Below are 27,817 nucleotides of genomic sequence, written 5' to 3' on the forward strand. Positions count from 1 at the left end.
AGTCCAGACCCAGTAATAACCTGTAGAGATACATAGTCCAGACCCAGTAATAACCTGTAGAGATACATAGTCCAGACCCAGTAATAACCTGTAGAGATACATACTCCAGGCCCAGTAATAACCTGTAGAGATACATAGTCCAGACCCAGTAATAACCTGTAGAGATACATACTCCAGGCCCAGTAATAACCTGTAGTGATACATACTCCAGACACAGTAATAACCTGTAGAGATACATAGTCCAGACCCAGTAATAACCTGTAGAGATACATACTCCAGACCCAGTAATAACCTGTAGATACATACTCCAGACCCAGTAATAACCTGTAGAGATACATACTCCAGGCCCAGTAATAACCTGTAGAGATACATACTCCAGACACAGTAATAACCTGTAGAGATACATACTCCAGACACAGTAATAACCTGTAGAGATACATACTCCAGACACAGTAATAACCTGTAGAGATACATACTCCAGACCCAGTAATAACCTGTAGAGATACATAGTCCAGACCCAGTAATAACCTGTAGAGATACATAGTCCAGACCCAGTAATAACCTGTAGAGATACATACTCCAGGCCCAGTAATAACCTGTAGAGATACATAGTCCAGACCCAGTAATAACCTGTAGAGATACATACTCCAGGCCCAGTAATAACCTGTAGTGATACATACTCCAGACACAGTAATAACCTGTAGAGATACATAGTCCAGACTCAGTAATAACCTGTAGAGATACATACTCCAGACTCAGTAATAACCTGAGGAGATACATAGTCCAGACTCAGTAATAACCTGTAGAGATACATAGTCCAGACTCAGTAATAACCTGTACAGATACATACTCCAGACACAATAATAAGTAGAGATACATTCTATTATTTTTGTTGCTCAGTGCAGTTGTCAGTATGTTTTGTTATCCTGTACAATTTAAAATGTCATCCAGATCTAAAGAGATCTCACACACAAACACACAATGGGGCTCATTTAGTTTGATGTAAATTTTTTATGCAAGATATTTATATGTATTTCTGTACTGCACATGTGCACAAGAAATGCGTATGCATGTGTCGGGATATTGATTCCTGTACACTGAGGACTTGCATCCTCCCACGGCTGAAGAGGCGGGTCTTGGGTGGACAAGCGTAAGCCCAGTACAGTAAAAGTGCATTCACATAACTGTGACACCCTCAAATCCGTTTTTTTATCTGTTGTGGGTACAGGGGGGATCCTGCGATGATACGCAATAATGATGACAACTATCTGCAGCACTATCTAGCCCCTCTGATTGGCTGATTGCTTATTAACCCCTTCAGTTGTGAGTATTTAACTCATTAGCGTCAATTTGCGTCCGTCTATTCAGTTTACATCATTTCCATTTCCATTTGGACTACTACAGTAAAGAAGATCCCCGTTTGATTTTATTAGGGGCAACAAAACAGATGTGCAGGTGTTTGTATTTAATGACATCTTATATTGAAAATACGGCTCACATTTATAAATAACGGTCTCTTGTGTATACGACACTTCCTTGCATTATTATATTGTGTACAAATAGGGTACTATAGCATGTATTACTAACACTGTCAAGCTGCAATCTCTACGCTGATGCTAATCCTGTTTTTGAGCTGGGCACATGAGATGCATCCGACTCCACATATATATGTTGTAAGTACACTTTGTTATGCGCGTGTCTTTTCCTGCGTACGTACGGAGCGCAAATGCATCCACCTCTCAATAAAACCCAATGTATATAAATTATTGCACCCTTTGGTATAGTGTACTTTGAGAATGTTTTCAAACCAGTTTAGCGGGATATCACGTGTACTGGTTTTCCCAAGACAATCAGTGGAATCTGTCATTCAGAATTCTTATTTTTGTAAAATGAAGACATCAGCTATATTAACTCTTAGCTGCATGAAAATTCAGCTAGATTTAAGGGATTAATGTGAATAAGATCATATCATCAATTGCATTTGATACATAAATAAACAAGGGACAGAGAAAAATTCCTACCCTAGGCTTCTGTTATAAAAGGATGTAATCATTTGCACACAGGCTGTCAGCTAGGAAACCGAGGGCAAACCACCAATTACATATTCCTATAAGGTGTCCTCTAGGTTAGATTTATAATGTGCACTGTGCTAGTCAGTGAGTTGTGGCACCATCCAAATAAAAGCAGGGTTGTATTGGACTTTCAATAGGGACTGCAGCTTTCTTGTCAATGGCAGAGACCCTCAAACATGTATTTGATATCGGAATATGGGTTATTGCTTTTATACAGCACCAATGCAAAAAAGTAACATAGCATTATAGCACCTGTGATTTATACTAATGTAAAACAGATAAAAAGGCAGATAGATATAATTGTATGCCTTGTGTGCAAAGAAAATGACAAATCGGTCTGATTTTACGAATGTACCATTTGTCTAAAATATGATAGATACATTTGCATTTAATAATATACCACAATCCTGTTTCTTTTAACCCACGTTCTAAACATTTAGATAGATCTATCTCCCGCTTCAACTGTTACTGAACTATGTCTTCCTGAACAGAAAGGGTGCAGAAGGGGTGCCCATTGCCGTTCCTACACCCAGGAATAAATACAACTACAAAGTGACAAAGACCAGAGTAAATGAAATGATGGTGAAATAGCAAACTGACCGCCTCAGCTTCTCAGTCACTTTCTCCAGTTCTTCCTGAGCTCGTCTCAGCTCTGTTTCAAGGTACTGCCTGGTGGAATCAAACTCGCTTTCCAGCATCTCCAGTTTCTGGGTTGTGTATGACAGGCGTTTCTGCAACTCTTCCTTCTGGTCTTGCAAGCTGCTAAAAGAATAAATTTGCCACTAAGTGTGATTATCAGCGATGCAAAGGGATATGCAAAAAATGCCAAGAAAAAAAGACGGACTGAAACTTCCCTCCCTGTTCCATCACAATCATCTTTGATCTTACACATTGTGTGATGCAGATGATCATTAATTATTCATACCTTCCTTAACTTTAATTTATTTAAAAAAAATTTAAGTCTTGCTGCATGTGCATAGGAAATGGAAAATATAACTGTAATACTACTTACACTGTACACAATATAGATAATTAGCATAACTGCTAACATAACATATATTAAGCAAAGCCTACTGTACATTAGACTGATAGGTAACGGACAATGCATTTATCGAGACATGATAAAAATATATACTGTACAGAAATAGAGAGTATATATTATTTTAAATGAAGATTATCTTGAAACCTTCACTGAAATAAGGTGTCTTTAATGTTTCCTTTACTATTCCTTGTTAAAATTCTCACAACTCCCCAATCTCCAGTTATGTTGCACAATGTCCTGTTTACCGATTCAGTACTTTGTGGACAGGTCTCTGGGGATGTGCAAGGAGCATCATGATATCCATAACAATTTTCTTATCCCTCTGGTATATCCCCAGAAAACTGACAAAGATTCCAAATAACTAGACAAGGGATAATAAGGTGTAGCAGAAGATTTAAAGCCGTATGAAAGAAACACAGGCAGGGATTAACAAAGTAATTATCAGCACCAGGTGTGGGCGTTTGTTACATTAACAAGTAAAACAAGCATTGTCATAATAATTACTCCCTTTCACTGATTGGCCAGTGTAATACACTGCCAACATCTCTGAATGGGAAGTTCACACCTATGCATATAACTTAATTAGTTGAAAATCTGTTATGATCTAGTCTAAGAATTGCCTCACTAATCTAATTTCCCATTTGAACAGTATCTACATGTCCTATGGAATTATGACCAGTCTCTCTGAAAAAGTCAAGGTTTGAAAACCAGGAGACATATTCATTAACATAAGAAGACAACCAGAAATTGGACCAATATACCTCTCAAACTAACAAGGTAGCTACACAGGGAATCAACACATCTTAATTTGTTTCACAACACTAATTCTTCAGGTTTAAAACAGGTAGGAGCAAAACACATAAAACACACTCAGACAGCTTTAGGTGTCTTGGGGAGTTCAGATTACTTAAGCTGCATCTAGAGGACCTCAATGTGAGTACTAAGCTCAGCGGTTTCATCTAATAATCAGGTCTTATATATATTTTTAATATCATTATCTTTTTCTTTTTTCTTATTGCAGAGAGTTGCATAAAACTATTGATTGATGTCCATGTTTTTCCTGCCTAGGTTTTTTTTACAGGGTAAGCATTTCACAATATGATTTATTAGTTTCGGAGTAAATCTTGAGGGGTCTTCGGTGCAATATGTGTAGAGTGTCTTTTGGGGAAAGATAAATCATATTAGTGGTTTTACTCTATCGACGGCAATTTATGATATCTGTCTCCGTATTACTGGTTGGATTGAGCTACTTAAATGTAGGCTCCCTTAGTTTATTCTATTCTCCATAATTATCCTGTACCTCAATTTTTACTTACTAAACAACCCTCCCCCTATTAAGATCCATGTAATCATAATAGGTTTATAAAGCTGTATTGTATATTTTTATATGGATGGTCATAATTGTATCCTAATAAGCATACAATTAATATCTTTGGGGTATTATCCATGATGGACTTGGGGGGTATTTGAGTTATCTGGGCAATGTATCGAGGCGTTTATTCCGATTGTCCAATTAGATTATGTATTCAGAATGACCACTTATTTTTATTGTCAATCGACTAGTTTGCTTTCTAGCATAGAATGGTTTATATCTAACTGAGCAATGGAGACCTATTATAAGAATCGTATTCCCTCAATTTTATTTGATTCATATATTCATCAATTTAGTTCCTCATCTTAATACAATCTTTAAATATATATGATTTTATTTAGTAAAATTTTATTTTTTTACTTATTTTATTTGAATGTGCCTTAAATTCTGCCACTTACCTAGACTATTATATATGTTTATAGTTTATTATATATATTCATTAAATATATTATTTCAAAAGTATTTTATTACAAAACACATAGCGCCATACTTTTGTATTGTTGCTAGTTTCATTAACAAAACAGAAGAAAATGCAAATGCAACTCAGCCAAATGCAACTAAGCCAAAAAATCAGTTTTGTTTTTTTTAACCTAAATCACTATGGCTATACAAAGAATTGCTTTTTTCCCATTTTACTCCCCTTTTTTTAAGCTGCCATTAATGATTTATGTTGCTGGACTACCATGGCAACCACAGTCGCATGACACATGATATAGTGAGCCGGTTTGGAACACCCCTATGAGCTCTGTCTGCAGTGTGACCTCCCCCTTCTCATCCCTCTGCCATCACATGACACCCTGAGAGCTGTGAGAATGTGTCTGTGTAGCAGGCTCACTGTGCCTGGTGTCCATTTTTGTTTGCCAACCAGAGAGCATTTGAAAGGAGAAAATGATTTGTAGGAGGATAGCTAAGAAAAATGTGTCATACTTAATAGGTACTAGCACACAACATGTGTGTATGGACAATATAATACACTAACCCTATGTCTATCCAGCAAAACATAAAACTAACATTTTTAGAATACACCTATCATATAAATAGAACATCTATTATCTACATTATCTAGAATACTATAGATATTTAAGATTGTGGGTTACAATCAGCACAACGACACACAAAGATACTTGTAGACACACCTGACGTCTAAATGCTTAGCCATGTTTTCAAAATATACTCGTACTGATCCAGTCATTAAATCAATTTTACTTCTACAATATAATCTGGCATGCTCACCGACCCTGGGGATTGCAGCCATTACAGACCGGCTCTACATTGCTATAATATTTAGTTATTAACTTTCTCAAAGGTGAGCTTTCAACAGACTATTTCCTGAACTGTGGCTGCCTCATTCTGGAAATAAAAACAATATTTCATTCTTACAGTATGCTGTATCCCACGGGAGACGTGATTCAAATCCATCTTAATGCTCCTAAAACAATTTACCTTAATACAAATCGACCATCTGCCATCAGTGATTTCTTAAGTTCAGTCCTCTGTGTATTCATCCAGTAACAAAGTACTAATTGCAGCCTTGGTTTTGATTTTAAATTAATATATTGCTTCATTCAATTAGTTCATATTAAACGTGGTTATATAGTTTTCAATTCATTTCAGTAATTAACATTTTATTGAGAAAGCAGTCGTGATCCAGTGCAGCAAGGTGGCTTAGTAGTTAGCACTTCTGCCTTACAGTACTGGGGTCATGAGTTCAATTCCCGACCATGGCCTTATCTGTGTGGAGTTTGTATGTTCTCCCTGTGTTTGCGTGGGTTTCCTCCGGGTGCTCCAGTTTCCTCCCACACTCCAAAAAACATACTGGTAGGTTAATTGGCTGCTACCAAATTGACCCTAGTCTGTGTGTGTGTGTGTGTGTGTGTGTGTGTGTGTGTGTGTGTGTGTGTGTGTGTTAAGGAATTTAGACTGTAAGCCCCAATGGGGCAGGGACTGATGTGAGTTCTCTGTACAGCGCTGCGGAATTAGTGGCGCTATATAAATAAATGGTGATGATGATGAATATACAAAATTAAATTAAAATAAATGCTGTTGCAGACGCATTTAAAAATTGATCCCTCGTTCTAAATAAAAATGGGGGACACAAACATGCAAGACCCTTTCTTGTGGTATCAGTGGTTAAAAGACCATCTTGGTCGACAAATCTTCGTCCATATGGCACACAGAATAGGAACTGAAAACGGAAAGCGCTAAGTAGCCTACTGGAATAAGGAAGTGGTACTGAGCACACAGCTACTTTGTCAATGAGGATGAAGAAAGACAGATGTCCATCACCTTTATGAGTTCACGTATTAAAGGGAGATAAACTCTCTATCTTGCGAAAATGGGAGTTTTAACAGGATTTTAGGCTTTTCCCTACTTACCAAAGCCCCCGCCTTCAAAGGCGATCACCAGCGGGGAGCCATGGCCTCCTACAAGGCTTTACCTATTTACCAAGGTGTATGCCCAAAGGACAAAACACTTTATTATTAAAATAAAGCATTTTTCCTTTTGTTTTTTGTCCAATCACTTTTTTTTTTTTTTTTTTAAATAATTTTTCTTAGTGAACGATAAAAAAAAATATATATATTTCTTTTTAAATTTTTTTTTTTTTAGAGAATCTGGAACTGGATGCAAAAGTCTTCCAGTTCCAGTGTGTGTGGCCGGCTGAGCCGGCCCAAGCTTGGGCAGAAAGTCTCAGGACTGGCTTGGCAAGCGTTAAGACGGCAGCTAGCCGGTATTACCATGGAGCTGAGCATCAGTCCGCTGGCAGCGTGACATTTCCTTAATAGATTGCCCAATAAAAGATTTTCTCTGGCTGCCATGCACAGTGATATATAGTCTGGTTATCGAAGGGGCCTTAATATATCGACTCAATATTTCACATTCCTAATATCTTGAATACAATCTGCTGAGGTGGTGCCGATTTATCCATAGATTGGCCACTACTAAGAGGTCAGATTGTGAAGGACAGTCTCTGCTGTATGTCATAAAGTGGATAATAGTGCATACACATCCCAAGTTGATGTAAAGTCATGGGCTTGTGCAAGACAAACTGCAATTAGAATATATAATTTAGGCGCGGTTACTGCAACTTGACTACATCTGTATGTACTAAAATCTCTACCATTTTTACCAAGCAAAAAATAAAAATGAGAGAAAAATCCTGTGTATAGAACAGACAAGAAGTGTTTGGGAGCAGGGGCCCCTGTGGGCTTACTGGCAAGGGGCCACAACACGCCCGACGGCTGATTGGCAGCATCCATTTCAATGACAGTTGAATGCAACTTTCTACTTTAACTTTAAAGGGCAACTAAATCAGAAACTTTACATACATGGGCACAATCATCATTTTACCCCAACTAAAAGTTTTAGTCCCCCTTCATTATAGGGGATAATTTGCCCCTTAATTAGTGGAACAACTTTGGCGTTCGTTTCATCCGGAATAACATTCTTACTTCCAAGCCAAACTAAGCAAATGTTGTGCTGGTTATTTTTGTATAGTGAGAGAGAGCTTTTATTAGTTATCATATTACATTAAATACATTGTATGGCACTAGATAAGGAGGAATCAGGGAAAGTCCTAAAAAATACAAATTTTTTGGAATTCCTCCCAAACTTTTCTGCAGTTAGAGAAATCCTATCAAGTTAACTGTAGAATTTTAATGCTTAGTGTGGGGATATCAGATGTGCAAATCTGCACATGGTATTTCTGTAACCTAGGAGACTATAAGCCAATCTCTGGCCGAGATCCTTCTTTCTGTTCAAGGATGCTGCAAAAAGAGAAACACTATCATCCAAAACTTTTTCTCATGTTTTCTTCAAGGCATTAGACAGATAGTGAATTAAATAAATGAAGTATGCTAAATAGTAGCAACTACGGATGAACACTGTATTGAAATCAAGGATATTATTTAGTAACATAGTCTTATATGTATATCAATATAGAATCATAGGTTAATTATTTGTAAGTACTTTGCCCCGTTTTGTACATAAATGATAATAAAAAGCACGAATAACTGTAAACAGGACATGATAAATAGTACTGTGAAGTTGTTGCAATGTAAGGAAATTATGCTGACACTTTCTTCCCAAATACAGAGTAACAGAAATATTATTTGTCCTTCAGTACAACGTAAGAAGCAGTAATGAGGATGGCTCAGGTCTGCTGTCGCTCTGATGCTTCTCTCACTCGGGGATCCCTGTGCGTAGGATATTTTTTCTATACTCTCTCGAAGCTTATCAGACAAAAATACCAGGCGCTAGAAAATGAATACTATAACTTTAAAGGACACTGGTAAACCCGTTTAGACAAAATACCAATAGAATTACATTGACGCTTGCCGCATATAAATCTAGGGTTACTGCTAACCCCAAACATAGATATACCTAGGCAAACCGAGGGGGTTTCCTAGTTCCTGGAAACCCCCCTCCAAGCCTGGGGCACTGTATAATTGAGGTGGCTGGACCCTACCCCCGCTTCACACGGCTCTGCTCGAAAAGAGAGAGCTGCGTGCACCTAACAGTAGTGCACGCAGCATTGCCCATGTATATTATGGGGATAGGGAGAGTTGGAGAGCAGAAAAGCACTCTCTAAAATTATAGCCCCGCCCCCATGCATGCTGGTCACGCCCACTGGCGGCGTGGTGTGGAAACCCCCCTCTACAAATCCTGCATTTGCCCCTGATATATAAATTTGTCAGTAGAGTGATCTGTGATAAATGGCTGGTCAGTATGTGCGCTGTTATTAGAGATGGCAAAAAGGCTTCAGCCAGTCAGGTATTGTGTCTAAACTGCATGAAAATCCACAGGGAAAGCCACAAAACGATATTAGGTTGAAGCTTCGTCTGTAACTGGGCAGACAGAGTGACTGACAGCTAGGCACACTTGCTTGGCAGAAATGCAATGTGTGGATTGGTCGATTCATACACAGGGCGGAGCCAGTGAGGCTGAACCATCTCCACTCTCAGCTGTGTCACCTGTATCAGAGCCTATGCTTCAGTTTCGCTATCTGTAATCGAGAGGGCAGGTAATACTTTAAAACAGAGGGGCACTGAAATGTTAGGGTAACACTGAACAGTGCATTTCACATTCATATATGAAAAATTTACATGTGGGGTGTTAAAGTCCTGACAACTCTTAAAATCAGAGACTATGATAGATGATGGCAATATATATACCTAGCATTTTTAAAATCCTAGTTTTTTTTTTTAATAAACAGGATGAGGAAATTATATACATAATGCCCAAAACATGCATTTTGCAAGGTTACACCGACTACAAACTGCATTTGAGTTGTACTAGAGCCACGTTGAATGTGTTTTTAATATCCGTCCCCAATTAATCAGAACATCTGGTGCATTAATTTATGGTCACGTTCTCAGATATAGGTTGGTATTCTCCCGTCACAAGAGAATTAGCTGTAAATAGCCCTCATACATCACAGAGAATGGAAGACAAGTTGGGACGTCAGACTGAAATGCTTAGTGTAGAATATATTGTGATCTATTTATCAAAGTCGAGAGAGCAGATCAATTGTGATCCTGTGTAGTGTGGCAGGGTATGTTTTGGAGAAAGGTCTAATCTGTGTGCAAAGCAAGAGTGAAGATGAGGGACAAAAAGGGCGAAATGTATCCGTATTTAATAGATTTATAATACATCTTATGGATCAGCAATGTGCTGTAAATTCAGTTTTAAGCAGAACATACAAAGTAAAACTAAACCTGGTCTCGAAATGCACTTATGCGCAGTCTGCGCTCACTCTGGCAACCAACATGTTGTTGCTGTCTGTCTAAAAAAGACCCATTCATGATGCAATTGTAAAGCGCTACGGAATATCCTAGCGCTACATTTATAAGTGATAATCCGGCACCGATTCATCCATCCCTCCCCTTCAACAAGCTTATCCACCCAAGAAAGCATTGCAGCTGAGGACAGCATTTTATTGAGCACTTCACATTATTACTGGATATATAAGGCGTCTTTTTTTTAGCCATGGAGCATTGATAGAATGTTGAACTCTCATAGATTAAAACCGCTGGATGGGTTCCAAAACACATTAGCTGTTATGTGATAAAGTGCTTGGGCAATTGCTCCCTTGTCTTAAAACTGACGGAATATTTTCCCGTGCAGCCCTCCTTCACTGGAATGACCTCCCTCGCTCCATCCGTCTCTCTCCTACTCTGTGCTCCTTCAAATGTGCACTCAAAACTCACCTCTTTCTCAAAGCCTACCAACCATCCACTTAACCCCCATCTCCTCCACTCATTCTCCCCTCTCTCCCATTCCCTCAACTGGCTCCTCTTGTGCCTGGTCTGTTTAACCCTCCCTTAGGATGTAAGCTCACTTGAGCAGGGCCCTCTTCCCTCCTGCCTCCTTACCCGTTCTTCTGCTCCGTGTCTATTGCATCTGCCTGCCTGGAGTTTCTGAAGTATTGGTACTTTTGTTTATTGTTCTGTACTGTTATACCCTGTATAGTCTACTGTTTGTACTATGTGCGGCGCTGCGGAAACCTTGTGGCGCCTAACAAATAAATGATAATAATAATAATAATAATAATAATATGCTCTCTCTTGAATATTTTCCTTCCATTGCACAGTCTAACCCCACCAACTAAACTATAATTTCTCCAGCCTAACCCCGAATTGCCCATTCAGCTTATGGCCTCTGTTGTATAAACTTAAACCCTCTTCTTAACACTAATGTCCCCTGCTGTCCAAACCTAACACCCCCTCCTACTTGTCTTGCAGCCTACCAGTAGTGGAAGCAATAGGCAAAGGAAGTGGGAGTTCGATTGTGCCCATTCCCCATAAGAAATTATCCTGGAAATCAATTGCTCGCTGTTTGGCAACCAATTTTCCCAGGGGAGTGTTTCAATTATGGAGAATTGCCAGTAATGTGTTTTACATTTTCAAGTCTCCTGCGTTGTGTGTTTGGTGCCTTTTCCAGTTCCTTGGAACGGTAGTGAATGAAAATTACTGAGCCTGATACTGAAATCCTCAGAGTTAGTGAGACTACATCCATGCTTGCTCGTGACTAACACCATTGAAATTTAATATTCAATAGCTGTATAAAAAAAAAAAAAAATACCACACAAGATAACACCACTCTCTTGCGATCTGTATTTGTTAACCCTCCACCCCCTTAAAAACTTTAGTGAATGTGGCTGTCTCTGTGGTGGGATGGAGATACCGGGCATCTCTAAGATTAAACACACACTAAATCCCCCTCTCCTGCCAGTTTGGGGGCATAGTTCTCAAACCATTGTTTTCTCCAAAATCCCTCCGCCCTCTGAAAAATTGTATGGACTTATCCCCATTTTGTGGACCAAGTGTTCTCCGGGTATATGGACTGGCATTTTGACCTAATGTTCCATGCCACAAATGTTCAGTATGCAGGTGTTATTATAAACTGTAATGTATGGGATGCATTGTGTGTGTTTAGCAACAATAGAATTACAAAGACTGGTAATTGCCACCTCCGGAGCCTCAGCCTTCTTCAGAGAAAAGCGTGAACTAAAATCGTGAGGGCACTTTTATAAGCTTTTATAGTTTGGAGCACAGAAGGGAAAGGAGGGACATGATATAAACTTTCAAATATATCAAGGGTTTTAACAAGGTGCAGGAGGGAAACATTCTACAAAGGAAGAGAAATCAAATATTAGAACACGAGGACATGTACTGACACTGGGGGGAAGAGAAGTATTAGGACACGAGGACATGTACTGACACTGGGGGGAAGAGAAGTATTAGGACACGAGGACATGTACTGACACTGGGGGAAGAGAAGTATTAGAACACGAGGACATGTACTGACACTGGGGGGGGGAGAGAAGTATTCGAACACGAGGACATGCACTGACACTGGGGGGAAGAGAAGTATTAGAACACGAGGACATGTACTGACACTGGGGGGAAGAGAAGTATTAGAACACAAGGACATGTACTGACACTGGGGGGAAGAGAAGTATTAGAACACAAGGACATGCACTGACACTGGGGGGAAGAGAAGTATTAGAACACAAGGACATGTACTGACACTGGGAGGAAGAGAAGTATTAGAACACAAGGACATGCACTGACACTGGAGGGAAGAGAAGTATTAGAACACGAGGACATGCACTGACACTGGGGGGAAGAGAAGTATTAGAACACGAGGACCTGTACTGACACTGGGGGGAAGAGAAGTATTAGAACACGAGGACATGTACTGACACTGGGGGGGAAGAGAAGTATTAGAACACGAGGACATGCACTGACACTGGGGGGGAAGAGAAGTATTAGAACACGAGGACATGTACTGACACTGGGGGGAAGAGAAGTATTAGAACACGAGGACATGTACTGACACTGGGGGGAAGAGAAGTATTAGAACACGAGGACATGTACTGACACTGGGGGGGAAGAGAAGTATTAGAACACGAGGACATGTACTGACACTGGGGGGAAGAGAAGTATTAGAACACGAGGACATGTACTGACACTGGGGGGAAGAGTAGTATTAGAACACGAGGACATGTACTGACACTGGGGGGAAGAGAAGTATTAGAACACGAGGACATGTACTGACACTGGGGGGAAGAGAAGTATTAGAACACGAGGACATGTACTGACACTGGGGGGAAGAGAAGTATTAGAACACGAGGACATGTACTGACACTGGGGGGAAGAGAAGTATTAGAACACGAGGACATGTACTGACACTGGGGGGAAGAGAAGTATTAGAACACGAGGACATGTACTGACACTGGGGGGAAGAGAAGTATTAGAACACGAGGACATGTACTGACACTGGGGGGAAGAGAAGTATTAGAACACGAGGACATGCACTGACACTGGAGGGAAGAGAAGTATTAGAACACGAGGACATGTACTGACACTGGGGGGAAGAGAAGTATTAGAACACGAGGACATGCACTGACACTGGAGGGAAGAGAAGTACTAGAACACGAGGACATGTACTGACACTGGTGGGAAGGAGGTTCAGAGGAAAAACTACTTCACAGAGACGGTTGTGGATAAGTGGAATAGCTCCCCTCAGAGGTGGTAGAGGCTAATACAGTAGAGCAGTTTAAACAGGCTTGGGATAGACATATGGATATCCTTACAAAGAACTAAGGACCAAATAGGGTTTGAGGATACCGTAGGTTAAAAAATATACAGACTAGATAGGGCAAGTGGTTCTAATCTGCCTGCAAATTCTATGTTTCTATGTATGGGACAGGAGAGCCACAAGTTCGGCATGTAGATCTATGACTTCAGATGCATCTACTGCCGTTTCGGACTCATGGTCCCAAGAAGGAAACTACCTCATGGTTGTCTTTGTCCTACAGTAAGGTGCCAGAAAAGGAAGGAACTGGTGGGCACAGAAGAGCAGGATATAAGTCCACAAAGCAGAGTCCAGTTTGAGTCGGATCTTGGGATGGGAGTCCGCTCTTCACAGTCAGCATAAAAGAAGAATACTTAGCACCTAGTCCAGTGGCAGTGCCTAAGCATTGCGCTCTTGAATGATATGTTCCGTCCGAAAGCAGGGAGGCACCGATGTGGTCATCATCTGGCATCCCAGGATTTGCAGTCGGAGTGGCAGAGAAATATACAGACTTAACTACTGCTGCACTAAGGAATTGCTCACTCATGCCGACGGCCTGGTATGTTAAGGCTCTCCACCCTATCTTGTCGTAGTCTTCAATTGGACAAACTGGGTTGTTAGTGTGGCTTATTTTAATTGTCAATAAAGACCTAATAATTTTGAAGAGGTGTTGCGTTTTGTTGCTCAGTCTTTATTAAAGGTTATGTTTATACTTTATAACAACGGTATACCTGCCTAGGTGTGAACCATTGTTGCGCTTAGTCCATATTAGGGCACTCCGCACTTTTTAGACGGATCCTGTCCCCCGGTCTCATCTTCTCTTATTTCAGCTGATCTTTAGTTGATACAATGACTCAATTTTGAACATTTACACAAACTGAATATCTAATGAAATATCAAAATTTTCTGTAAATATTTTTAGGATATTAAATATCAACACCTTCAGTAAGGCTCAGGTTCAGAAGTGGTAATGGCCATTGTTCCCTAGCAGTAAATGTTACATAAAAAAACCTCATGATGGCACATAAACAGCACTCATATAAATTTAACATATGCAAAAGAACAGAAGTAAAAGAACAGTTAAAGGGATCATTAATCCTGACATTATTATTATCGTAGATCTGCAAGGAGCCACAGTGCTCCGCAGCGCCGTACAGTAGGGAAAACAGGGACAAACATAAAACAGGGACATAGACGGTAGACAAAATAAATGCTGACATGACAACAAAAGGGTACGGAGGACCCTGCTCATTAGAGTGTAAGAGGGCACAGCTGAAACGAGGAGCAAGTGTGGCTTAGAGTAGAGACTGGGACAGCTGTGATGGTGTATTAGGATGAATAGAATCATCGGGGATAAGGCCAGTTCTAAAAAAAAAAAAAAAAGAGAGATGGGTTTTCAGAGAATGTATAAAGATTTGAAGGTTGTGGGAAAGCCTGATTGGGCGTGAAAGGGATATCTTTAAATAAATGTAACAAAGTTGTAAAAAGAAGTATATTGAGGTGAGCTCCTGCTTTAATTTATGCCACTAGGAAATTGAAAGTTGATTTGCTACAATACTGTTGTTACAAAGTAACAATCAGGCACCTAATTAATGACAGAATCACACCTGAAGTATATGCATTGTACTTTGATTATAAGTACAATCTGGTGCTGCTGTTATAGGGTGATGTGTAGATTGTGCGCATAGAAGAGTGGGGAGAAGATATAACTTTATCACAACAGGCACAGACTACTTGAAAACAACCCCTTTCTGCAGATCTGTTCATGTGCAGTGTTGCGTTCATGATGATACAACACATTAAGAAGAGGGGAGGGGGGCAGGTAATTGCTTACTCCAAAATAGATGAATAATTTCTAAATAAGGAGCGACAAGCCCAAAAGCATTTCAGTATATAAATGTGTGCGCGATTATCAATAATGTATTGTTTCTGCTCTCCGCTGTATGACTCCCAGTGTTTATGAGTTTAGAGATATATCTGTTCCATGGTAATGCTGGACGTAAGAGGAAGAACACAGGACACACTATCATTTATTAATGACAAGCTGGCTAGCTTAAATCTGTATCTAATTAGCACATAAATGTATGTTATGTGCAATATTCTGGTGACCCGGTCATATAACTGTAAGAATGTAGGGACTGATTTGCATAATCAGGAGACCCCATTTATGCCTCAATTAATATGGTTATCAGGATAAATACAAATAATAATCCAATAAATTAGTGTCCGTTCAGGAAAAATGGTAATTTTAGTTCTAAATGGGAACTGTGTATAATATGGTGATGATTTTCTTTTCCAGTACAAGGCGATTCGAGCTGGGATCCCTTTAATATAACTAGGACAGGAATGCTCTAGAGACGAAGAGGTCTAGCCGTGTAAATGATCTAATGATGTGATTAACTAAGAGGTCTGCAGAGCCTCCATGTCCTAGAATTCTAGGACACAAATACCAGAGCTGTCTATGACATGTGCCAATCCTATTACTAGGATATGTATACAGTGTTTGTATGATGATATGTATACAGTATTTGTATGATGATATATATACAGTGTTTGTATGAATCAGTGATTTCCATCATCGCACGTGACAGACTCTGGTTATGAAAGGGCTCCTGATTGTGTTTGGGGCACTTGTTCAAACATTCAGTGGATTTTAATGGATGCACCGTGTACTGTTTTGCTTTTTGTCTTCATGATATAAGTATATTTTTCCTGCAGTGAATAATCTGTTAAGGCCCTTTTTATTTTTTGGGACACTCCCTGTTAGCTCCTATATCTGTATTGTTTCAATTAAAGGGACAATGATGTACAGTGTCATGTTTTTTTCCCTGTTTTAAAAATGCATTCTGCAGGAGGGCATGCAAGGGCCTATTGTATTTAATTTTGCTCCCAGAAATGTCCATGTGTAACTAACTGTATTTGAAGCAGGTGGGTTATTGAACTAGACCATTACCATTGCTAGACTAACCTCTAGCCAGGCAGAGCATTTAAACCTTCACAGGCCCATAGTCAGAGCACTAGGATGTCTTTAAAACTAGACCAACCTATCCAATTCAGTAGATTACGACCTTCACAATGCTAGACCACTGCATAGCCAAGAAGAATATTATAACTTAAAGTCTAAAGTCTAGACCAACCTCTAGCCAATCAGAGCATTAGAACATTTACAAGGCTAGTCTAAACTGTAGCCAATTAGAGCATTAGAACATTTACAAGGTTAGTCTAAACTGTAGCCAATTAGAGCATTAGAACATTTACAAGGTTAGTCTAAACTGTAGCCAATCAAAGCATTAGAACATTTACAAGCTTAGTCTAAACTGTAGCCAATCAGAGCATTAGAACATTTACAAGGTTAGTCTAAACTGTAGCCAATCAGAGCATTAGAACATTTACAATCTGTAGTGAATTAGGACATTAGGAACAAACAAAAAAGTTAACAGAAATAACTGCAAAATAAACCCGAAAAAAAAAAGAAATGTGATACGGACCTCCAGATGAAATGTTTTTTTCTACTACTGTAACAATTATATATGCTACATCAAGTTCAGAATGTATTTTGCTTTCAGTGTAAAACTTTTTTCTTTTCAACAAAAGTTCCCCAACATGAAAATGTCCCATTCAATATCCAGTACTGTTCACAATAATCATCCAGTAAAACTTTCCAGGTGGCTATTTCAATGAGATACCTGTAATAACCTTTACAGATCCTAAAACGGTTAAGGCTGCTCTGAATAGATCAATGCAGTGTGATTGGATTACTGCTATTCACAGTGAAACGCGTGGATCTGACTGACGCATTTGGCTGCAGTGTTTCAGTTTGTCTGTACTCTGGTGCGGTGCGATTTGTAGACTTCTCCAGAACAGGACACACGTATAGAATGAGCTTTATATATAGTATACCATACATTCATCCCAACTGTCCAGGTTTGCCTTTAAATGTCGGGACTATTGAGAGGTGTGTCCCAGTCACCTTGGTGAGCATGGATGTACATGGGTGTTTTTAGGGGAGAGTTGGGGTTGACTTAGCCCTTCAAAAGCACTAAGCACCTACCTAGGGTACTGGCATGCTTCAACCTGATATAGTATCAGGGGTCGTCGGATTTATAGAGTATGCATACACAATATTTAGACTATATTGGTGAAGGGTGGAAGTCCCCTGTCTCATAATCCTGTGCTGGTCTCCAAGGACTCAACGTCTGTGCGCCTAAAAGTAACTGGAGAATAAAATAACCTTTTTGAAGCTAAGTAGATATCAACTTGGACTCCGACATGCTCCAACCCTTCCCTATTCACATGGGCAAGCCACTAATTAAGATCACTCAAAAGTGGAAACCACATTTACCAACCCCTTTTACAGTCCTGCGAAATGACTATTATAGTGGTTTTCAGAAAAAAAAATTGCATATAGAGAAGAATTACAGAAAGTCAATAAACCTTATTCATTTTCCGTCAATGGAGCCTGACTTCTATGAATAATAAACACTGTCACGCTCATTTTAAGCTCGTCTCAATGGGCACCAAATCTAAACCGACATCTATGAGCATAACAAGCTGCTACAATTACAGATATGCTGAAACAGCTAGTTTGCCATAAACAACAAATAGATACTAGAGACTTTAGTGACATAAATCAACAGCAGACACCAGCTTGTCACTGGCACACAAAACGCAGGTGTGATACCATCTTATGAATAGAGATGTTCACTGACCCCCGTGCTTTGGTTTTGGATCTGGATCAAGTTCGTGTTTTGGTTTTGGCAAAACTGCTCTCGAGCTTGATGGATGGTAAGCGACAGAGCAACAACACAAACACACGGCAGTTCATAGCACATCTAAGAAGCATTTCCACACAGCAGTAGCAGAAAAGAAAAGTGGTGAAACATGAAATTGTTCTTGGGCCCTCCCACCCACCCTTATGTAAGATATTGAAAAGGACTTGTACAGTTTAACAAACCAAGTGCTCCAGCGACAAGGAGTGGTACTTTTGTGGCTGAAGTGCCTGGTTTGTTTGGGTCCCCACAAAACAAGCTACCAATAGCTTAGCTGCCTTAAGCCCAACAGTGCTGTCAATGAACTCTACATTAATAAACCATGTCTGCTGCATCTTTAATCTCCTTCTCCTCTGTGGATACCTCCCTCTCATCCCTTAAGAACTGTCAAACTTATGTAGACACAGGAATGGATATTATAACTGGAGTGGCATTAGACCTGCTTCAGACTGACTGTGACACGGGACATGTGGGCAGCATGGAATCTGTCATGTTGGAATATTCTGCATTGAACAGAGATTTAACCCAATATATAGATGCAGTTGAGCAGACTGTACATAAGTTAAAACGTGACCCACCGGATAAGATCCCTGATTTAAGAGAGCTTGTACACGAGAGATACACTGCGCTTCAGAAGAATTAATACAGAGGAGGCCCTGAGGCAGGACGATAAATATGTCCGGTTTAAAGAACAGCCAAGAGACCTGAGAAAACAAATGGGTGTGTCACCGGTCCCTGCAGATTAAGCTTTGGAAGATGAAGATGAGGAGATCGCTGTAACCCAGAGCACTCCTATAACACAGTTGAAGATGGTGAACCCAGTGAAAAACAAAGTATGTGGTCACACGTACGAGAGAGAAGCAATTGAAAGGCTGATTGAAAACAAACTTCAGAAGGGTAAATCCGCCAGGTGTCCAAAATTGGTTGTGATCACTCTGGCATGAGTATATTGGATCTTGTTCCAGACAATGCACAAAAAAGAGAGTCATTGACATTCACAGCAAGAAGAAAGGTCATCACTGAGCTTCGAATCGGCCCCAATCCCCCAAAAATTAAAATATAGCCAAGTACCTTTGACGTAAAGTGCCGATTACAAACACTTTGTGCAATACTGATGAAATAGCAGCAAAGTGGAAGGTTTGAGTAATACATATACACGTCTATTTAGACATCCATACTTGCATTACTTCTGCAAGCAACGTTGTTCTTTGTTAATAAAACTGTTGTCTTTTTACCTTTAAAAAAATAAATAAATAATCCTCCACCATTCTTTGAATGTTGATAGTAGGATCAGGTGGAGTTACGACAGAGGTGTCACTAATTTTGGTAAATTCTTTTACAGTAGACTAAGATGTCAAAATGTTATGCTGAGTCATCTGCATCATCAATGGGTTTCTTTGAGTTTTGCAAAGCACACAACAGTATATAGCACATGTAGGTAAGATTGGCACACAGCGTTAGCTAAAATGAAAAGATGGAATTGTCCTCGGGCCACGGTTTTTGGTCAATTCTTTTAGACCAGACCAGATTTCAAAATGTTGTGCTGACTCATCTGCATCATCCCTGGGACTCTTGGGAAAGCTAAGTTTTTTCTTAGCAGCAGTTGAGTGATAAACTGAAGGAGTAGACGCTGTTATATCTCGTAACTCTTGAGCTGTCTAATTAAAGGAATCACTTGGCTCAAGCTAGCAGTGTGTGAACTCACTTCACAGGTGACTACAAATGGTTTCAGCACCTTACACAACACGGAAAGTATTCTCCACTCCGCTTGAGTAAAATACATAACTCCCTCCTTTACCAATGTCAAGGCTTGTACAGTAAGCGTGGATTGCTTTTCACTGTTCATCCACAGGGCCGGATTAAGGGAATGGAGGCCCCTGGGCTAAGGGCGCCTCCATTCCCCCGTGAGGCCCCCATTGTGAGCCGCCCGCCACCCCCGTCCCCCGTGAGGGCCCCCCCTCCCCAAAGCACTTACCTGTGAGTCCAGTCCTCCGTCCCCGGCGTGCTGTAAGCTCCTTACTGAGGAGATCTCGCGAGAGTTCACTCGCGAGATCTCCTCAGTAAGCAGAGTTTTGAGCGCCGGGGACGGAGGACTGGACTGACAGTGCTCAGCAGCATTGATCGGGCTGGGGACGCCCCCGCCCCCGGACCGATCAATAATGCTGCTGCGGACTTTGAAGGACCCCCTGGATGCCCGAGGCCCCTGGGCTATAGCCCAGTTAGACCTCGGGTTAATCCGGCCCTGTTCATCCATCCTCAGAAGCATATACAGGGTGGAATAAATGGTTCTTGTAGCTGCTGCAATCTCCTACATGCTGTTGTCGAATGCTGGAAATGTCCAGATATTTTACGGGCCACAGACAGCATCTCCTGCATGTCCCTGTCATTTTTCAAAAAGCTCTGCACCACCAAGCTTATTGTGTGACCAAAACAGGGAATGTGATGGAATTCACCCAGCTGTAATGCTCGCACAGAAATGACATATCCTGGGGAGAGTCCAAGCAGGATAAGCCATGTTGCAATGACATCCCTTAGTTTTTGTAACAGATTATCAGTTGTATGCCTCTTAGTGATGCACAGAGTAGTCTGCCTCTGAAAAATGTGACGTAGTTGGGTATATGCTGCTGCTGTTCCTGCTGGTGAAGGCGAATCACCAACCCAATGGGCTGTCACAGCCATATAATCTTTAGTTTGCCCACATATGTGTGTGGACATATGTGTGGTTAAGTGTACACTGGGTAGAATGGCATTTTGTAGCCCAATAATTAAATTTTTACAAACCTTCTTGTACAGGTGAGGAATAGCTTTTCTAGTAAAATGGTGTCCTGATGGCATTTGGTAACGGGACAGAAGACCACAATTAGCTGTTTAAAACCAGCTGCATTAATAGTGGATATTGGACGCAGATCTAATACTAGCATAGTCGCCATGGCGTCTGTGAATCGCTTTGTGACTGGGTGACAGCTTTCATAGTTCTTTCCTCTTGCAAAGGATTGTTTAACAGTCAATTGTTGTAAACTACTAGTAGCCTTCTTCTTGGTCTGCTTCTGGGATGATCCACCCCCAGCAGCAGTAGCGGGACTAATGCTCAAGAATTCTTCTGAGGAATCCTGTATAGTGGAGGAGTCATCTAGCCTTAGCAACTTGGATGCAGAATTAACTCCGATTGCTACTGAGGATATTGATGAGGAAGGTGTTGTGGGTGTAGATTGCAGGTGTCGGGATCTAGCTGCGAGAAGGGACCTAGCTGATGCTGGACTGCTTGTTGTTAGTTTTTTAGCATAATTTCAGATTTTCCCAACAGCTTGCCATGAACTCGCTTTAAATTGCGTAACATGGATGTGGTTCCTAGATGATTAAGGTCCCTACCTTTACTGACTGTGGCTTTACAAATGCTACAAATGGCTATACAACTGTTGTCAGGATTTGGGTAAAAATAATTCCACACATAAGAGATGGATTTTTTGGTCTTATGTCCAGGCATGACAATGGCCTTCTTCTCATCATGTGCAAGAACTGCTTCCACTGGTGCAGTACTTACACAAACATCATCCTCATCAACATCCTCATTAGCGCAGTCGTCCGTTACATAAATATTCCCCTCATCCTGTTGCAATTCCAAAATGGCATCCTCAATTTGTGTATCAGCGGCTACACTTGGGCTGCTCATCCACACATCTGCAGAAATGCTAAAAGGAGGCTTCTTTATGAGTACACTATCAGAAAGGTCAGGCTTACACCTAGCACTCGTGGATAGACTCTCCCCAGGGATTTGTGTCATTTCTGAATCTGAACATACATTTTCTTCTAATGCCTTACTGTTTTCTTCCAGTTAGGCTTTTACACGAAAAAGTATTTGGACACCACTTTTGGAGTCCGAATGACAAGATCTTGTTTGGTCATGACTGACCTTACAAGAAGATGCCTCAGTGACAGTTGCAGAACTAGCACTCAGAGAGAAAGGCAAAAGCCTCATTCTTTCCTTGCCACTGCGTGTGTAGAATGGCATGTTGGCAATTTTATTTTTTTCTGCAGTTAACTTTGCCTTGATTACAGGTGTTTTTTTCTTTACCAAGGTAAAAGGTGTTTTTATTTTACATTTTTGTTTCCCTGAATTAAAAAACACTATGCACTTTAACATAGGCTTTAGCAGATGACGTAGAGGGATTACTATCATCATGACTGGTGTCAGCAGCTGCTTGGTGCTCCTGGTCTTCTGTGGACTGATGTGAATCAATTTTGATGACACAGTGCAATGTGACTGGAGACTTTTAAGAACATTGCCAGCCCTATTATTAGAACTTCTGTTTCAGCACTGAACACTGTCACCTCTCTTGTTTGTGGGTGAGCTATGGCAAAGTATAGTAGAATGTCACTGGAGACTTTTAAGAACACTGCCAGCGGGGGCGATCAAAAACATTGGTGGTCAGGGAATAGCAACATGCAGCCAATCGCTAGGCTGCCTGTTGCTATACAGGGTCCCAGAGTGCTATGCGGCAGACAGGAAGTCTCACATCACTTCCTGTCTGCCTGATGTGAGGAGCGACGCTGGCCAGAGCAGCTAAAGGTACGTTAGCAGCAGAGGCTGCCTATTATAAACTATGGGAGGGCAGCTTATTCTAAACTATAGGGGGGGTAGCATATACTAAACTATGGGGGCGGGGGCTGTCTATATTATACTATAGGAAGAGAGGTGGAAGCTGTCATTCAAAACTATAGTGAGGGAGGAGGGGCTGCCATACAAAACTATAGGGTGGGGAGCCTGCTATAATGTGTGAGCGAAAAGGGGTGTACGTTGCTATAATGTGTGAGGGAGTGAGGGGTCTTAACATATTTTGTGATAAGAGGGAAGGGAGGGGGCTGTCTTAATGGCATTTCGGTGGGAGGTAGGCTATTAATATAATGGTGGAGTTTAGGTGGGGGCTAATTATTTAATGGGTGCTATTTTATTTGTGGGATGATGGTGGGGCAATTTAATTTATTAGTGGGGCCTATTAAATTAAGATGGAGTGACAGGACCTTTCATTTAATGCTGGGGTGGTTTGGGGCTAGTAATCGAAGGTGGGGCTGAGTTTAGGAAGGAGCGCTATTTATTCAATGTGAATATTAATTATTTAATGATGGGGTTGGTTGTGGGAAATTGTTATATTAAAACGTAAATGCTATTATTTATTGCTGGGGCTGTTTGGACAGAGGGAAAAAAGTTTATTTATTAAAAAGGGAATACTATTACTTTTATGTCAGGGCTGATTGGAGGGAAATAGATCTATTTATCAAATGTGAGTACTATTATTTTATTGTTGGGACTGGAGGGAGGCCTAATTATTAAATGTGGGTGCTATTGATTTAATGCCGGGATTGGTTGGAATTTTTTCATTTACCCATTTTATTTTTTCCAAATAGGGTCTCCAACATTCCAGGATCCAGACAAGCAGCAACTGATCGATCCAGCAGCCACAGGTGGTGAAAGTGACAAGAGGAGAGAGCAGGACAGTCTGCCCACTGTCCTGAATCTGGTGGGGCAGTCCCAAATTTGGATGGCTCTCTTGCTTAGCCAGGATTTGGTCCGACTATAAGGACAGTTGGGAGGCAAGTCCCGCTTAGCCGTGTACTGCTCGTGACGGCAGTGCTGCGTGCAACTAACAGTAGTGCACACAGTTTTGGCTGTGTATTTTTCTAAAATGATAACTCTCCTCTCTTAAGTGCCCCAGGCCCCCCAGAGCCTTATTTAAGCTCCAGTGATACTTTAGTGGTTCTTGCATTGATTCCATTGCCTGCCCTCTACCTTGCACTGGTCCCATTCTCAGATCACTTTGTAGAACATATGGTCAGCCCCCATTGCACTGACAATATCATTAATCCTGCCTCCTTTGCACTATATCACCAGCAAACCCTTGGAATAGCTCTCTCCTTCACTTATGCCATTGTCTGCCAACCCTCCCTGCACTGTTATTAATTCAAATCACCCCCAATCACTGGGCACATTTAGGGCTCATACACAATTGTTACAAAAGAAGATTTTTCTTGCAGATGCTTTGTGATGATCGTACTGAATAGCCATTTATTATAAGGATTATTGTTAATGTCTTTTTTGAAACACACAGTACACATTCATATATTATAGATAGAGAAATTTGACTGGTAGTTTGCATCTCAGGACGTCAGGGAATGATGTAAGAGTGGGGTAAAGTGCTTATATGCTGCTCTGGCAGACTGATCAAATACAATTGTGCTAAAATGTTTCGTAATAGTTATAGTTATTAAACAAAATCAGATATGTTTCTGTGATAGGAATATTGGAAGGATATGTTAGTAAGCAACTAAACAAGTTGGAGCACAGAGGGATAAACCAGTCTCAGATCAGGCAAAAGGATTCATGTATTTGTATAACACAGGACTGGCAGCTTTTTCCCTGCATTGCTTTAGAGATGACCCACTGTGACTGAAGTCATCACATCCAAATTTTCTTAAATGTTACTACAACCAAATTCCCGCCTACTTTTGTGTTGGCCCCACCTCCAGTTAACTTGGTCCCACCCACATGAGGCTACTTTAAGGATTTTTTTCAGGGTCACTTTAACTTCCCAACCCGCCTTGCCAGTCGGAATAAAGCCCTTAAATCGGGACATTTGGGAGGTATAACATATCTCGTCCTTGTTATTATGAAAACATTGAATATTTAGTAACCAGAGAAGTTTTGCTGGGAGCATTGCTGCCGGTTGGGTTTCATTACATCATTACATGGAGTCATATTTTAGGAATGCTGCCCCTGGAAGAAGATCTCTGCAATGGAAGATTATGTCTGACAGTTGTGTCTTCGTATCAGCTATGGTTTATCGAGTGAGTGACTTCGGCTATTACAGGGTTCTCAAGCAAAATGTATGTCTCAATTATATTCCATATAAATAAACCAGAGACAGGTTAGTCACTCAGGTTAATTTACTTGCGGTTTATTTTCCTAGGAAGGAATGAGTTTGACCTTTCACTAAGTGTATAAATATTCTAACGTTAAACAGTAAATGCTTTATTGCAATGCCTGTGGGCTACAAGCAGGAGATGTGTAACACTTGGGAAAAAGAGCAGCAAATGCAGGTTTATCACGTTGGAACAGTGACGCTGTTTTAGATAAATTCAGCGTTTGTTAATGTTACTGAATGAAGAAAGTAATTGATGTTTCCATGTTTCCATTGATGTTTCGGATCCGTCCGTGTTGCTTTTGGACTTGGCCGGGGATATCCGGTGTTACGTGGACCGAACTGCGGCGGTTCGCAAGACTACGGATCTCTTTGTGCTCTATGATGCGCAAAAACGTGGTTGGCCGGCCTTTCAACTGTGGCTGGCAAGATGGATCACTTCCACTATTAGACTGGCCTACGTTCAACCGGCTAGGCCGGTTTCAGTGGGTTTAATGGCCCGTTCAAGGACGGATACGAAGACCATGAACGAGGAGAAAAGGTCGGCAGTGTCCCCCACTAGAGCAACAGAGAAACAGCATATTTTGTTTAAAAAGAAATAAAGTAATGTTTGCCAAACACGTGAAATTTAAGTGACACTCGTTTGCCTCTAGTCATTGAAAATGTATTTTGATTTGGGTTACACTAAAGACCTTTAGGACTCCATTATTTTGCTCTTTCTTATACTCAGTGGGAATACAGGATACAAATGACTTATAAACTAAAGTTAGATACATGGGTTAAATTGGACATTTTACCCCAGACACCAGGCGCACAGCGCTTGAACGTCACTCTGACATGGATGACCATCGGACATGAGGTCACAGGACTAATTTGAACAGATATGTGTCGCTCTCTCCCTGCGGCTCCAAGACTCAGCGCAGCTGAGGACTATGTGGTGGAGGCAAAGGGGGGGGGGGGCACAGGGGAGATGTGTGGTGAGGACTACGGACAAGGAAGGCAGCAGGGCTAGGACGGCAGATAACAGTGTAACAGCGCGGATCACACAGATCACTGGGATCGGAGGATTCAAACAGATCGCACAGGGGAAGTGCAGGACACCTTCATCTCCACGAAATGCTGGCAGAGAAGTTTCACTTATAAAACAATTAAAATAAATGATGTAACTGTGCTGTTCTGGACGTTTGTCTATGTGTTAAATTGAGTCCCATCTGTAATAGCTCTTTAAGGAGATAAATATCTCACATCGTTATGTTTCTTTTCAGGTTATAGGTCCTTTCAATGTGAATACAGAACATTATATTACTTCATGATTTAAAGACAACTTAAACCTTTATTATGTATACGCATACATCTACTGAAGACACCGTTATTGAGTGAGGTGGATACGTTCATCAGACCCAATAGCAGATCCCACCATCTCTGGGTCCTGCTGCAGTTAGAGGGAGGGAGACGGAATCAGAGACAAGGTAGTCGCTGGCAGGAATGGCCATGTAAAGATGGCTGACTAATAGCACCGTTCACTAGAAATGTACATTTGCCCATACGTAATACAGGGCTCAGATGAGTCAAACACAGCGCGCAGTGGGAAAAGCATGACATCAATACCGTTACACATCTTCATCTCCATGAAGGCTTTTCACTAGGTCTCTGGGGCCCTAACACTACATTTTTTTCACTTCTACTGTAAATATTAAGGGATAAACATGTAAAAAATATTTTGGTTACAGGACTTTACCTGGTTTCCACAATAGAGCTACTTAGTCTGCATGCAGAGTGACCATCAGTACAGTTTCCATTAATCGCCTTCTCTTCCCCCATAAGCCGCTCTCCGGTGCAAGAATCCTCTTGTAATAGAATATCTTGGGGGTGTGGACTAGAGGGATGTATGACATTATTGGGGGGTGGGCTGTGAGTGTACAGCAGGTCCATCTGGGATGGGGGAGGGATTATTATTGGGGGTACATTTGGGCTGTTAACCATAGAATGTTGGAGCAATCATTAGCTGATATGACGCAGCTACCCGCCAATGTGTATGAATCCAGCCCTGATCATTTCTATGAGGCTCTTAATTAGACCTGCCCACATTTATACAAACGGTGATTCAGCAATTTTCTTTTAGTTTATATATTCCCCCACAGGGGCAAAGGCAGGATTTGCAGAGGGGAGTTTCCACACCACGCCTCCAGTGGGTGTGACCAGCATGCATGGGGGCGTGGCTATAATTTTAGACAGTGCTTGGCTGCTCTCCAACTCTTCCTATCCCCATAATATACATGGGCAATGCAGTGTGCACTACTGTTAGGTGCACGCAGCTCTCCCTTTTGAAGCAGAGCCGTGTGAAGCGGGGGCAGGGTCCATCCACCCCAATTATACAGTGGCTTGGAGGGGGGTTTCCAGGCACAAGGAACCCCCCCTTTGGTTTGCCTATGCCCCAGTGCTAGACATTTGAGGTTACAGTCCCTTAAAGATTTCCTCCCAAACCAGAGCCGCCCAGCTCTCAGTACACATTAACTATAGAGAACTGCAGCCATGCAGATCAAGTGGGAAGATTACGGAGGCATTTCAGG

General features: G+C 41.1%; 1 protein-coding gene across 9 annotated transcripts in view; it reads right to left on the minus strand.

Moving 5' to 3' along the window:
- BEGAIN (brain enriched guanylate kinase associated) overlaps window positions 1-27,817 on the minus strand; it is a 363,458-nt gene that overhangs the window by 44,624 nt on the left and 291,017 nt on the right. For all 9 annotated transcript variants that reach the window (XM_075191895.1, XM_075191890.1, XM_075191894.1 and 6 more), the window contains one exon: window positions 2,673-2,834. In XM_075191895.1, the coding sequence (XP_075047996.1) occupies window positions 2,673-2,834 (162 nt within the window). The remainder of the gene's footprint in view (window positions 1-2,672; window positions 2,835-27,817) is intronic.

Source organism: Mixophyes fleayi, chromosome 12, assembly GCF_038048845.1.
Source record: "Mixophyes fleayi isolate aMixFle1 chromosome 12, aMixFle1.hap1, whole genome shotgun sequence".
Taxonomy (NCBI): Eukaryota; Metazoa; Chordata; class Amphibia; order Anura; family Limnodynastidae; genus Mixophyes; species Mixophyes fleayi.